Below are 15,371 nucleotides of genomic sequence, written 5' to 3'. Positions count from 1 at the left end.
ACATACAGTAAATACATATTTGTTTCATCTTCTCCATCACCTACAAATACATAAAATATACTTGTTAAAAAAACAATGCTTACCTTGAACACATCCTTTTGAATTTTATTATATATATTTAAAATGCATTTGACATGCAAAATAAAAGTAAACATAAAAAACTGAAAGGCTGGCATGCTAGGAATTAGTTTAAAATGCAATCATGCCTCATTGTATTGACAAGAAAGCTCCGTAACTACATTTAAGCATCCAGCACATGTCCCCAGATCATCTGATTAACCATTGCACTCTCCCTCAGGCATGGAACCTCTGAATATCTCCGATTCCTTCCTGCAAACTGGCTCATTGCTAAATGTTAGGGGATTTTTGTTGTTTTTAAAATTTGTGTGTGTGTGTGTGTGTGTGTGTGTGTGTCTTGTTTTCTTCCTCCACTGTAAGTCTCTGGGACAGTCTGAGTTCATTTCTCATATGAAATAAAAATCACACTAAATGGCAGTTTTGCACCCAGACTGTTTCTTATGAGAGGTTCAAACACTGTTGTTAAATTCTTTTCTCCCACCTGCATTCTTGACAACATAATCGGTGGACGCTTCTTCAGTAGATTCAATTTATTCACATTTGATTTTGGGACTCTTTATCAAATTTTCCTAATTATATCACCTCCTGGTTGCACTCACGGATCCTTTCCCTGCCAATTACGCAAAATACATTACCTTCCCTTCTTTCTCCTCTGACATGTCATCAGGGCCTCCTGCTCCCTACCCAAGAGCCAAGAAGTCTTTCTTTTATTCTAAATTCATCTCAAAGCTCACCTCCTCCAGGAAACTCGCGTGCCAGCAATGCTGTGACATTATATTTGTCCCACTAAACAAGACCACTTGAATGTTTTAGTCTCCAACAGGGCTAAAAAAAACAATGGACAGTGACAAAGGACAGTCTTTGCCTGGAAGGTAAGCGCTGCCATGCTTGATATCATGTCAAGCCTGTGTTAACTCTACATCTACGTTGTGCTTGACAATCTCTGAAGTACTTTCTTTTGCATCACTTCTTGTCTAAGCTGGGCATCCTTATAGCAACCACATGGTACAGGTAGGGTAAATAATATTGTCCCATTTTATAGCTAAGATAACTGACACTCTACAGGGTTAAGAGACTTACAAAGGCCACACAGCTAGTAGGGGCTGAGCCTTGAATGTCCCTGACCTCCCGCCATGCAGTCCAGTAATCCTTCTGTTTATCCTTGCTACCCCCTGTGGCATATGTGTGCCCCTCCTTCCATCATGGAAATGTCTACCAAGTCCTGTACCTCACCGGGGGCTTTACTATTTACTATTCTAACAATGGCTTATCAACCCCAGCAGGGATGAAGACCAATGCTTCCATTCTTTAATTTGTCTTTTCCAGAGCCGATTATAATGAGTAGCACTCCTGAATCCTTCCTGTCCTCCTCTTCTGTCTCTCTAATCTCCCTCGGCTTCACTCTTAGAAGGACCTGTCATTGGATTTAGGGCTCACCTGAGTAATCCAGGATGATCACATCTTAAGATCCTTAAGTTAATTATATCTGCAAAGATCCTTTTCCCAAATAAGGGCACATTTACAGGGGGATAGAACATAGACATATTTTGCGGGGACTACTGTCGACTCACTACAGATGTGGATTATAGAAATAGTATGAGCTGGGTGCTGGCTTCAAGAAGATTGTGATGGGCTTGAGGAGATAAAGCATACTGTGCAGAGACAATTCTCCATGGGTCACTCATATTTCTCCAAGTCTTGAAAGCAAGGCACTGACTGTTCTTCGTTCTGAACTATCTTTACAAGGATAATTACATAGCAAACAGCCTTGGAAGAGAGAGATGGTTTCTCTCTTTGGAGCATGGGCAGACACATTTACTTCCCACTATTAAAAATTTAGTTCAGCCGCCCCCCACACACCCCTTGTGCACTGTTGGTAGGAATGTAAAATGGTGCAGCGGCTGGGGAAAACAGTATGGCAGTTCCCCAGAATAATAAAAATAGAACTACCACATGACCCAGCAATTCTACTTCTGTGTATATAACCAAAATAATTGAAAGCAGGGTTAGGAACAGGTATTTATACATCCATGTTCATGGCAGAATTATATTATATTCACAATTGCCAAGAGGTGGAAGCAACCCAAGTGTCCATTGATGGATGAATGGATAAACAAAATTCAATATATACATAAAATAGAATATTATTCAGCCTTAAAAAGGAAAGACGTTCTGACACATGCTTCAACATATATGAACCTTGAGGACACTATGCTAGGTGAAATAAGACAGTCACAGGACAAATACTATATGACTGCATTTGTATAAAGTACCTAGAGTAGTCAAATTCATTGAGACAGAAAGTAATGGTGGTTTCCTGGGGCTGGGGAGAGGGAGAAATGGGGAATTGTTTAATTCATATAGTTTCAGTTTTGTAAGATGAAAAAGCTCTAAAGATTGGTTACATGGCAATGTCAATGGACTTAGCACTACTGAGCTACACACTTAGAAATGGTTAAGATGATAAATTTTGTTATGTGTATTTTACCGTAACTTTTTTAGAAAGCAAAAGTTAAAATAGTTTAAATAAAACAAGACCAATTACACAACTATGGTCTTACATCTGAAACAGCAGATGAGTCAGGCAGATAGGAATTCCCAAGGGCCTCTCTTACCACACCGGTAGCCACTCTACAGTACTCTTTCCCCAAATAAATCTTGGATCTGAGATTCTAGAAGAGGCCACTTAGTTCCAATCCCCCAAGCTCTGGAATTGAACCAGGGAAAGAAGCAAACATTTTAGAAGCACAGTTGAGTTTTTATACATGACAATAGGATTTAGGATCATCTCCAAGGTGACCTGCAAACCTTGTCCTCTTTCAAACTATTAACAATGACAAACATTCATGTGATATAATACCTCAGTCCAGTGTTGAACAGGCATCTGGGCCAACTCCATTCCATTCCAGGTGTCTTCTGTTTGTCATTGTTTTCTAGTGTCTAAGCGGTTTTTGATGCTCTCATTTTATTTCTTGGATTATTTTTCTTATTGTTTTTGAGAGGTTCTCAGTCAAAGCTTCTTAAAAATTCAAATAAACATGTCTGCTGAGTTTCTTTTGTAGTTTAGAAGTATTTTATATCTTTAAAAGATTTTTAAAATTGATTTTGAGAGAGAGAGAGGAAAGGAGAGGAAGAGAGAAACATTGATGTGAGAGTGAGACATTGATCTGTCTCCTGCATGCCCCCTACTGGGCATTGATCCTAAAAGCTGGGCATGTGCCCTGACCAGGAATCCAGCAAGCAACCTTTGGGTGCACAGGACAATGCCCAACAAACTGAGCCACACTGGCCAGGTCTGTATTTTAGAAATCTTTTTAGAGACTCCTTCAGGTAGGCTATAGTTACTAATCTAATAGACTTGGTCAGGACCCTACTGGTTACCCAACCAGGTTACAGTTACCCAATTCTTCATGTTTACAGGAATGAGCTACAGGAAACTCAGTGATCTAGACTTGCCTTTATCCTAAAGTTTGAAGCCAGAGGCCACATGTGACTTTCTACCTCAGAAATAGTTGCAATTGTGAAAGGCAGTATTGTATTTCCTTCGTGTTTTGGCCCCATTTGGCACTTCTTACTGAACCTCAGCTGGCTCAACACCAGTCAGTCATAAAAGGCTGGCGGACTTTGAAATTGCTCTGCAATTTTTGTCTTTAGTTACTTCTATCACATTGCATTTTAAGGACATAGACCCTGCTTGTGTGTGTGTGTGTGGGGGGGGGGGGCACAAAATGCTCCCAATACCTTCTGCAAAAAAATTCCAGGTGGTCTTTAAAAGTCTTTCTTCCCTCATTGAGTAGTTTCTGATAACTATCTTTCCATTGCCTCTGTAAAACCTTCCATGGTGAGACCTTGAACACCACACCACTCATTACAGGAAAGCCAAGGAAGGGTTGCTGTGTACATATGGCAACAGCAAATAGGAATCTGAACTTCACCTGCCTCTTAAGTGGCAATCCATGGAGCACCTCCTTCCCCTCCTCGGTTTACAGGAAGAGATCATTTCACCTTAGAAAGCCACAGACTTTTGGTTGGAGGTCCAGGTCATGACTTTCATTTGGGGAAGCGCCAGTGATCTGCCAGAAACTGTCCAATCCCTGGCATAACTCCCCAGCATCATGGACAACATCCCCCTGCCCCCCCCCCCCCCCCCGGGCTGTTGTGGTCTGAGCCTACTGTATGCGAAAACAGGGGCAGCTCCAGAGTTTTCCGGTCAAGAGTTTGGGGCTGCGAGCCTGGTTGGACCGAGGAGGTGGACAGGCTGGAAGCCCTGTTTTGACGTCGACTTTGATTTGCTACTGTATTGGAAATTGAGCTATACATAAATTTTTAAAAGGTGCACATGAAGGGTGGGGTGGAGAAGGCTTCTGGAAACCTCTTGACACTCCTGGTCCCGAGTCAGAAATCTCCGCAGTGGTTAAAAGAGCTCGCTAACACGTAGAGAAGTAAAACAGCGCGGCCTGGGGTCCAAAACTGAGGGCTCGCAGCCTTTGGCATCCGCAGGTTGCGGCGTTCAGTCGCCGGCGCAGGGCTGAGGCGCGAGGCAGGCTCGGCTCCCAGGGCTCGGCCCCGCGCCCCGCCGCCGGCTCGTGCGCTCAGCTCGCTCGTCCCCCGCACACCGCCGTCTCCGCCCCTTCGGCCCCGCGGAGCGCCGCGCGCCGACCCCAGCCCCGCCCCCGGCGAGGTGGGCGGGCCCAGGCGGGGGGCGGGCCCAGGCGGGGGGCGGGCGCCGAGGGCCTGGGCTCGCAGAGGACGGCGGGCGGCACTAGAGGGAGCTGCTCGCGCCGCCGTCGCCGCCGCGCCGGCCCCACGCCCGCGGCCCCCAGCGCCGCCTCCGCAGCCGCGCCGCCGCGATGGCGGAGGACAGCGAGTCTGCGGCCAGCCAGCAGAGCCTGGAGCTGGACGACCAGGACACCTGCGGGATAGACGGGGACAATGAGGAGGAGGCTGAACACGCCAAAGGGTAGGCGCCCGGTTGCCTCGGGCTCCGCTGGGATGCGGGTCCGGGGGCGCGGGCGGCGCCCGGCGGCCGGTCCGAGGGGGCGGGGGGCCCCGCGTGGGTGCGCCGGGCGCCGAGCCCGTGGCGAGGTCGGGTGCGCGGCTGGCGGCGCAGTGGCGCGGGGGAGGCGAGGCCCAGTGGTGGGCGGGGAGGCCGGGGCTCCGGGCGCGGGGACGGGCGACGCCGCTGTCACCTGCCGAGCGGCCCGCCGGCCCTCGCGCGTTCCCGCAGCCGGCCCGGCCCGAGGGTGACTCTGTGGGACCTAGAGGAGGCGCGGCCGCTTTCCCTTTATGGCGGCCGGGTTTGTGGGAGTCGTCATTCTGTCTTCGCTCCTTGTCATCCTCTCCTGAAGCCCCTCCAGACCCTCCCACCCCTCCTCCAGCCGCCGCCACTACCAGAAATAAAAGAGGAGCTACTGGCGGGCGAGTGGTTTAGATTTGCCCCTGCTCCTGGAACTGCGGAAAGTTGTGTTTCCCCTGCGGCCCTCGCCTCATGCCCAGCCGGACAGGGGACGCCCGTGGGGTCCCGGCCTGGCCGCCTCCGGTGTCCGCAGGGTTGCCTCGCAGAGCGCGTCTGCAAAGCTCCCTAGGGCAGGTCCGATCCCCCGATTTAATGTCGGTCTTGGGGTCAGCTCCCGCGGCCCTCACCAGACCCAGCTTGCTGGGACAGCTTTTGATCTTCAAGGCCAAAGGCACAGTGCGTTTTCACACCTGATCGGGTTTCTCCTGCCTTTTCACAGGCTCCCTTTTCTCCCCCGCAGATTTGATTTGCTCTCCGTGGGAGAAAAGATTGCTTCCGGTTAAGGATGGTACTGAAGTTCTCTTTTTAGGGGCGAGGGATCATTTTAAATAAAGATGGTGTTTGCACCACCCTTTTCCCTGTTGGAGTCAAACTATGCGCAGGACAAGAGCACTTCATGCTGTCCCTTAGAAGTGCGATTTTGCAAACCATGGTGACTGATGAAGAAGTGGGTCAGCTTAAAACCATGATATGGGAGCCCTTAGTCACAGATGGCTTATTTATTCAGTTCATGCAAAGGATTTTTTAAATGATTGGTGATTTAAAGTGTAAGGCATTTGCATTCTACTTAACGACTGCTTGAAGATTTATTTAAGAAAGGAACTTTTCCTGAGCTTTAATGTGTTAGAAAATATTAAAAGAAATCAAGGAAAAGAAAAGCTGGCTAAATGTATATCCCATTTTCTAGTCGCTTTTTTAATTTATTATTTTTGCAGTGAATACTTCAGTGGCAGCTGCAAGTACCCAATGTTATAATTCCAGTTTAGAATGCTTTTTTAAAAGAAAGGAAATTCTACTGAGACTGAGTTTTGTTTATGCAGTGATAGAAATTTGCCCATGGTAGGTGTCTAAGTGTAGATAGGTTTTTTTAAACAGTAGCAATGACCAGAAATGGGCCCAGATGCAAATGTGATAAATTACCCCAAAATTTCAGCACCTTTTCACTGTCTTTCTGGAGCAAAGCTAGGACTTTCCCCTCCTCCCCTATAATTTCTGTTTATTGTTCTTGTTCTTTTGAAGGTTTGGTTAGTACTTCTTTGCTTACACAGCCAAGAATGTCCATGGTAAAAACAATTATTCGTCTCTCTCCCTGTTGATTGGGCCTGTCCCCAGCAGCCTTGCTTTGCTGTAGGCTGTGTGAAGTTCCCAAATTAGCACCCAAAGTCATCTCCATGCTCTCTTCAGTTTTTAGTTTTGTACATCAGCACATTAAATATATGTTAGCATGCTTACTCAAAATTTAGGAACGCCCAGTAGCCTGAAATGTTTTAAACCAGAGCAGATAACATAGCTCCTAGTAGGAGAGATTGATATAATGGATTTATAGTAGTCTATTAAGATATAAGGAGATTAGTAAAAATCCAAGTTGCTGTGCTTATTGAACTGCTTTTTTGCATTTAAGTTTAGATAATATCTGCCAAATGTGGGGGAGTAATTGTGGTTTTTTTGGCTGTGCACTGATGATATGGCTCAATAGAAACCTAGATTTTTTTTTTTCTTAAGTAGCTCACATTTGTAAATGTAAAAATTTGAAAGACTCTCCTTTTCTATGCTTAGCTTTATTCTCCACCAATTTAAGTGACAAAGTGCCTTTGGAGAAATGAGTAGGTAAATGCTTTACCTTTTAAAGGTGAATTACTGCTTTGAGACCAGTAGGTATGGGTCAGTGCACAAAGCCATAATTTACTAAATATTAACTGTGTGGCCTGAAACAATTAATTTACCTTCACAATTGAATATAATGTATTTACTAATTGTTTCAGATATATTAAGTTAAAACTAGAGCCTCGAATTAAAGGAAACTACCACATTAGATTATTTTACCCCCAATGTAAATATTATTGTGTATGCTTTTCTTTCATTTTCTTGGAATTTTCTTTATGGACTAAAAAGATGATTTCATTTTGTGGATAATGCTGGAAGTTCATGAATGAAATCTGATTTATGTTCAATTAAAAGCTATGGTTTATGTATTATAAAATATTTGCATCTCACTCTCTTTATATCTTATTTTTCATAGAAAATGTGTTCTTTATTTAGCTTTTTGGCCCACCCAAGTACGAAAGTGGTGTATCACTATATAAATTCCATGAAATTCCAAAAGTCATGGGGGAGGGGAGGGATTGTCTGTTTTAATTAGACTATATCCAAAGAAGTGTAGTTTTTATTATTTAAAAATAATATGCAGCAATTAGAACTAGACTAACAGAGGGTTACCGAGGAAGATCTTTTAAGTAACTTGCTTTAACAAATGATTTACAACCAGAAGTAAGTAGGTCTTTGTAAAGGTCACGAGGGAACTTGAAAACTTTCAAGCAAATTAAAAGTTCTAAGGTAATCGTGTTTAAAATACTGTGATTTTCTTTGCAAAGACTTTCTACCTGTAAAAAATGAACTTCAACTGTCGTCTTGTCCTTGCGCCATTGATAGACATTTTCTCCATTTGTCAAATACATTGGGCCATGGTCATTATCTCTTATGCAGCCTACCATCCCACATTAAGCACAGTTATTGCCCAGTATTGGGACATAGTCACACAGTTGGCCCCAAATAAATATTAGCATTTAAGTTGGCAACAAAAACAAATCTCTCTCCTTGCTTTACCAACACAGATGTTCAGACTGCACATTTCCTAGACAAATTGATGTTTTTCATCTTCTTTCAATGCAAAGAGGCTTTTCCTCAATATTCACTGTGGTGGAATAGGAGGCATATGCCAAGAATATTTATATAGGGAATAAAATAAACATGTGAATATGCCTTTGTTGGCAGATAAATGACTAAATTATTCCCTGGGATAGATATGAAATAGTTTTTAGTATTCAAGGGTTTTATATTTTTTTCTTAGAAAAATTAAAGAACTGGTATTTGGCAAAGATTAAAACTTTGGAATTATTTTAACAAAGAACATAATCTCTCTTCTCCCATCCCCAATTTAGGGGGGGAATAAAAGAACTTATTTTCTGTGCAGTATTTTGTAACTCCTGACTTTCTCCTTGTAATGTTGAGATTAGCTGTGGGACCCTTCGTAGTCAACCATGTGGAATTGATGGGAAAATGCAAAAAAAACCCCCTGCAACTCTCAATCAGTTTTTCTGTTTTTTCCTCTTTGTGATGGAAAATTTAAGAGATAATTTCAAGCTGCCCTTTCTGAAACTTGATCTATTATCAACTGTATAAATCTAAATGGAAAGGTGTGTTAACAGCCTTTGCCCAAGGAACCTCCCCATTTCAAGAACTATAGTTTGAAGTTATGAAATGTCAGCTGAGACTTGAATTTGAAATGGTGATACCACCCATGGCCCCAGAACAAACCCTTCCAAGAGCTTGGCTAAGCTACAGAAAGCTTCTAAGTATAGAACACATACTGTGCCATCTTGAAATTGCTTATTGACACAACTATACACAGTAAATACAGGATGTCCCCCAAAAATGTATACACGCTGTAACAGCTGATAGCTCAGTTTTGAAAATGAAATGTATTTTAATAAACACTGCCTTTATAATTATTCAAAGTGTGTATATACATTTTTTGGGGACACCCCAAATATAGGAGTCACTGGTTAACTCAAGAGATTGGAGCCAAATTCTGTACCAAGTTCAAGAAGGAGGTTGGTTGATTGGTTCATTGTTATTCCATCTGAAATATGTTAATAACTTTTACTCATTATAAGAGTAAAATATGCTCATTAAAAATTCAAACAATGAAGTGTATAGTGAAAGCCCCTTGGTATCTTATTTCCCAGAGATACCACTATTGACAGTTGAATTAACTCACATTTTAATATATGTATAAAGTGTATATTTAACATAAATAGGATCATAGTTTATGTAGACTCATTTGTTGCCTTGTATTTTTCATTGACTATTAGTGTTCTTTGCTAGAACTTTCTATGATGTTGGACATGTCCAAAACAGAGGTCACTAGCCATTTGAAATGTGGCCAGTGTACCTAAGCAACTGAATTTTTAGTTTTATTTCATTTTAATTCATTTAAATTTAAATAGCCCAGTGTAGGCAGTGGCTATCATATTGGACAGCTCACATCACATCCTGCCTCTGAATTTTATAAGCTTTTGTGGTACTCAGAATACTTTTATTCTTTTCTTGTCTTTTGCAGAATATGTCAAGTTTTCTTTGGTGGTTTAGAAGCTCTATAGCCTATTTTTGTTCTTCAGGGAACTATCTTTAAATTTTGAAGAAGCATGATTTATCTGTGTTTCTCTATCAAAGTCAAAAATTAATCATTATCCAAAATATTCTACTGAACAAGGCAAATTGTGTAGAATGTTTTGACTTTCCCTTCCTTTAGTTTTCCTAGATTTTGTTGAAATAATCTGGAATTTTAATTCTGTGTTGCTTCTTTTACTTTTGGCCTTATATCCGTGAAAGCTTTTATCATAACGATTACATTATATTCACATCCATAGTATCAAAAACATCTTAGACTTTCCTGACAGCTTTACTGCTTTTATTGCTTACCACTATTCCTTGTAAACCACACTGTCTTTTTTTGAGCACTTTTTCTCATTTAATTTTTTTATTAGCGTATGCAGCTGATGCATTTTCTGAATTCTTATATGTTTGAAGATGCCTTTCTTTTGCCCTCATGAATAAACCACAGTCTGATGTGCATGTAATTCTATGATAATCATTTTCCTTCAATCTCCATAAACATTGTTTTATTATCTTCTAGCCTTTAGTGGCACAGATGTTGTTTCTCTGCCAGTCTGCTTCTCTATCTTATATAGGAAACGTTATTCTTTCGCTTAGTCTTGTTTTGTTTTTAGTCTAATAGCCTCTAGGATTTTCTCTCCGTCTTTCTATAACCCAAGGGTTTCCACATACTTTTACCTTCTAGGATCACTCTTTTCCTTAACAGATAAACAAAATGGCTCTGGGTCATACATATTGATGGGGATTTCTTGGGGACTGAGGTTTTTGTGTTCCTCTGGCACATCCATGCTGCTGAAAGCTCCCCCATCACTAGCTCCTAATGTCTTGGGCCCCTTTAGTATTTCTCCTTAGATATTTGACCCTGGCTAATACAGTTAGCTGTCTTTCATCCCCACCCCAAGACCCACTAATATAAGCCACTTGCTTGTGCACATCATTTACTGATGGTTTTGTAAATGAGGGAGGGTTTGGTTATAGCATAGGGCAGGAAACAACTTCAGGTTCAACATCAGACATCATTGTTCACCAAAGGGATTTATTACTGCCCATGCCCCTATGTGGGCCCTGTCTTCCTGCAGTGTTCTTGGGAGTTCTCTCTCCCTTTGAGGATAGTCCCTTAATTGTCCAAAATTCAAGGTCTAGCTCCACTGCCCTTTTCTCCAAAAAAAATTGAAGTGATTCTCTGTGCAGTATATTGTTACTTCTGTGCATTATTGAGATTGACTGTGAGAAATTCTTCTCCGCCTCTTCTCCAAATTCAGGGTCCAGCTCCACTGTCCTTTCTTTTATGAAGCCTTCCATGGTCATTATAGCCAAAAGTCCTCTAGCCTTTACTGAATGGATCTTTCACATGTTACCTTTCTACCAGTCACATCCCCCTGTCCCCATCTCCCCAGTCATCTTCTCAGGCAGATCATTGTTTTACTGCAAAAGAATCTGTGACTCATGGAGATAAGTGACTTGTCCAGGGTCACATGGCTGGTGAGCGGGCAACAGTTTTTTGTGTAACATCATTTACAGACTGACTCAAAGAAGGTTTTATTTTTATTTATTTATTTATTTTACTTTTTTTGTTGTTAATCCTCACCTGAGGATATTTTCTCCATTGATTTTCAGAGAGAGTGGGAGGAGAGAGAAACATCGATGTGAGAGAGACACATTGATTGGTTGTGTCCCACACACATCCCCACTGGGGCTGGGGATCAAATCCGTAACCCAGGTATGCACCCCTGACCAGGAATTGAACCCATGACCCTTTGGTGTGGGGGCCAACACTCCCACCACTGAGCCACACTGACCAGGACAAGAAGGTGCTATTTTAAATATATAGTAGGTTACCTCAAAATAAAGTATGGCAGAGCTATATTAGAATTGGGACCAGCAGTTCACAAATTCACAGTATACCTATCTCTCTAGCCTTCCTTCATTAGTCAGCTGCCAACTCCCTGAAGACTGTTCCTTGGTTCACATTCTGCAGAAAGTATCTCATTGGTTTCTGGTCAGCAAGGCTTGGTCTAGTCAGCTGTGTAGAGGGTGGGAAGGTGGAGGGAGGGGATTATCATGTGGCACTATAAGGCCACTTAGGGCCACACCTGTAGTGAGGTCTGTAGTCAGAAGCAGTTACCACAGAAGGAGATAGTAAACAAGGCTGGCACCTCAGAACATGAGTGTTTGCCTACCTGTCTGATTGCAGGTAGACTGTGAGCATGGAGATGTTATTCAGTCTCCCATCCTTTCATTATGTGGTACGTTGCAGTCTCCCATCCTTGCAGTATCTGGTACATTACAGCCTCCTATCCTACATTGCTCACATTGGCAGCTTAATAAAGATTGATTGAATGTATTCCAGGAGTTCTTAGTCCCCATTGACAAATTGATATCTAATTTAAAAAATTTCTTCCTATGTGCATTACGAATATATGAAGTGTTTTCTTTTTCTAATTCTAATCGAAAGAACTTGGACTATAGAGTTTTTGGTTGTGTGCGTCCTATGCTGTATAGGACTCAGCATGGTAAAATAACAGCTAAGTTTTTGAACTCCTGTTTTGCTTTTCCTACTTTGCATACACAGTTTTTCTTATTGAATCATTATAAAAGATGAGGAGACTGAGGCTTATTCAAGTTTAAATAATTTATGCAGGCCACATCTCAGATTTAAACTTAGACCTTAGGCCTCTCACTGACTGTAAACTGTTGCCTTTAGAGTAAACTGCGTGGTCTCATGGACCATAAATAAACAAAATAGAGTAATTTGTTTGATAATGTTTCAAGGTTATCTCCCCATAAGTCCTAGATTGCCAACTTGAGTGCCTGTGGAGCAAAATTCACCAGTGTAATGGGTACACTAACGCCAATGAATTTAAAAATAATTATATTTCCTTGTTTTAAAAAATATTGCAGCTTGATTAGAGAACTGTTTAAGTGTCTCTTTAGGTCTCTTGAAGGACTACTTTTAATTATAGCATCAATACAGTTTGGAGTGAGATCTCTTTTCTTTTTTTTTCTTTCACATCTGTCTCTGGATTAGGTTCAATAGCTGCCCGAGTGTAGCCTCGTACATATCAGCATCATTTTCCTGGTGCCCCCCTCCCCTCCAGCACTGCAGTCATGCAGGCCTCCACAGTGTCAGTTTCCTGTAAGAAGCAAATGGGCTGGGGAATGGTATTGAGCATCTCTGGCTGACAGCACAGCTGGAGGAAACCTCTGCAGCAAGCAGGTACCCAGCTCTCACACCCTGCCTATTTAGCACTTGAGATGGGCGGGTAGTGCTTTTCTTTTTTTTTTACATTTTCTTTTTCAATTACAGTTGACATTCAATATTCTTTTATATTAGTTTCAGGTGTACAGACAATTGTATAATTTACAAAGTGATTCCCCCCAATAGTTCAAGTACCCACTTGGCACCATACATAGTTGTTACAGTATTAGTACCTTTGTGGGCGTTTTGAGTCCCTGTAACTTAGTGGCCTGTTATACTCTCCCAGCGACAGGATAAAACGCAGTGTACAAGTCACCTGGTGGGGGTCCCTTACTGACTTGGGATTTTAACCTTATAATTTCTGTTTTGTTAGCACATTGTGCTTCTGTTACTGGCTGAATACACATACACACCAGGGAAATATGGGCTCCTTTATTCCACAGCTGTGTTCACTCAGTGTTCAAGTTCATGTAGTACTTTCCGAGAGAAAAATGGTAATTCAGTTAATATGATAATTTCCCATAGTTTCTTCATTTGAATTTTTTTTTTTTTGGTGGGGAGAGTAATACTTGTTCTTCATTGCCCTTTGGGTACTTACTAACATATTATGGAAAATGAAGAAGGAACCAGTGAAAGAGTTTTGTTTTGTTTTTCCAAATGAAGTTTTTTTAAAAAAATTCTTTTTGCAAAAGCACATCATTTTTAATATAGAATATTAGACTGTATCCTCAAGGAAAAAGACAATGCTATGGTCTATTTATATGTGCATTTTTCTAGTCACATATGCTTAGTAAATTGCAAATATACCATCCCTATTATCCTGGAAGTTCCTGCTTGTCATTCTGTATACCTTGAATATCTTCCCAAGGCATTGCAAAGCCCTCTCCTGATCATGTGAAATTGCTGGCCCATCCATCTTGTGGCTCTGTAGAGAGTATCATCATTTGCTTAAGGCAGCTATTGTAGGGCCCCTTCTCCAAAGCAATGCCATTTTTCCTGGAACACAGAGTGTCTTTCTCTTCCCTCCCACTGGCTGGAGTGTACATGTGTTCAGCCCAGCAACATCCTGGGGATGGCCGAGAGCAAAGTAGAGGGAACCTGGCCCATCTTCTTTTTGCAGAACCCCGCCATGAGGGAAGCTGAAACTTTCCCATGAAACAAAATTAAAATGAAGCTCCTGTGTCAGATGCTGCTATTATTTTGGGACTCTACTCCACGTAGCGTGACCTATATGCTAACTAATATTACATTTGTATATTAGCTTTGACTTTGTCAATACCTTAATTTTTAAATTATTTAGTATTTTGAGTAGGTAGTACGAGCATATGGTACAAAATTCAAAAGGCACAAAAGGGTATCCAGTACAAAGTAAGTCTCATGCTCTCAGCACTGAGTTTCCCTACCATAAGCAGCTACTCCTGCCAGTTTTTGGCTTGTCCTCTGGTAGTGGTCTCTACATATCCAGGATCACGTGTGGATGCACACTTGTGCCTACACATGCATTCAGTGCTAATGGTAGCATGCTCTTCCATTGCTGCTCCTCAGTTTTTCACTTAGTGTATATTGGAAATCATTAAATATATCAAACCATATAGACCTCATTTTTTTTTTAAAGACTGTATGTTATATTGTTGAATGGTTGTATATTATTTTTAATCTGTCCTTGATAATAGATTATGAGGTTATTTCCAATCTTTCCATTGTAATAAACAATGCTGAAATTAATATCCTTGAATGTATATCACTTCTCTAGAATATCTTTTTTTAAAAATTTCAGAATATCTTAATATTTTTAAATCTTTTTCAGCTAACACATTTAAGGGAGGCAGTGTGGTATGTTGAAATGAATATTAAGCCAGGAGGCAAGAACCTCTGTCACTAACCTTCAGTTTGATTTTAAAAGAGTCACTTAGCCTCTCTTCATGTGTGTCTTTATCGGTGAATTGAAGAGTTTGTCTCTCAAAGTCTTATGATTTAACAAGTACATACTTTATCCTGGGTCCAACCCCTACCCTCGGGGATAACTGAGTCTGGGAAGAAACTGGGCTGAACACAGGCTAGTGGGTGGACCATACACCTTGTCCCTCAGGTGCCCATCATGCCTCATTGCTCTTGAATTAGTTTTCTGCTGTTACAGCCCAAGGGTAAGGGAGAAAATGTAAATGTTGGCAAAAGAGAGACCCCAGTCAGTCCTGCATTCTCTCTTGGCTTGTCCTAACTTTAAGCTGTCCCTTGTAGAAACCATCAGCCCATTTCTCTGAGTTCTGGGATGTTTCTGTCCTTGTCTCTTTCCTCTACCATCCCAAACTAGACCATGACCTTTAGCTCCCTTCTGGATTTGGTAGGTCGTATCCTTTTGTGTTTGAGAACTCTGGGTTCACTTCTGAGATTGCCAGTAAAAAG

General features: G+C 41.7%; 1 protein-coding gene across 7 annotated transcripts in view; it reads left to right on the top strand.

The window, feature by feature from the left end:
- The first annotated feature begins 4,799 nt into the window (after positions 1-4,799).
- Positions 4,800-15,371, top strand: part of NMT2 (N-myristoyltransferase 2) — a 64,050-nt gene continuing 53,478 nt past the window's right edge. For 4 of the 7 annotated variants that reach the window (XR_014000021.1, XM_081154276.1, XM_081154275.1 and 1 more), the window contains exon 1: positions 4,800-5,038. Coding sequence is in view for 5 of the 7 variants with exons in the window: in XM_081154276.1 (XP_081010402.1) it covers positions 4,929-5,038 (110 nt within the window). In the remaining 2 variants the exon portion in view is untranslated. The remainder of the gene's footprint in view (positions 5,039-15,371) is intronic. The other 3 variants (XR_014000022.1, XM_081154278.1, XM_081154277.1) reach the window with 1 other exon arrangement.

This window comes from Miniopterus schreibersii (genome assembly GCF_964146895.1).
Source record: "Miniopterus schreibersii genome assembly, chromosome: 1".
In the NCBI taxonomy this organism is placed as follows: Eukaryota; Metazoa; Chordata; class Mammalia; order Chiroptera; family Miniopteridae; genus Miniopterus; species Miniopterus schreibersii.
Note: the sequence above shows the minus strand (reverse complement) of the source record. Positions and strands in the feature narration are given on the sequence as shown.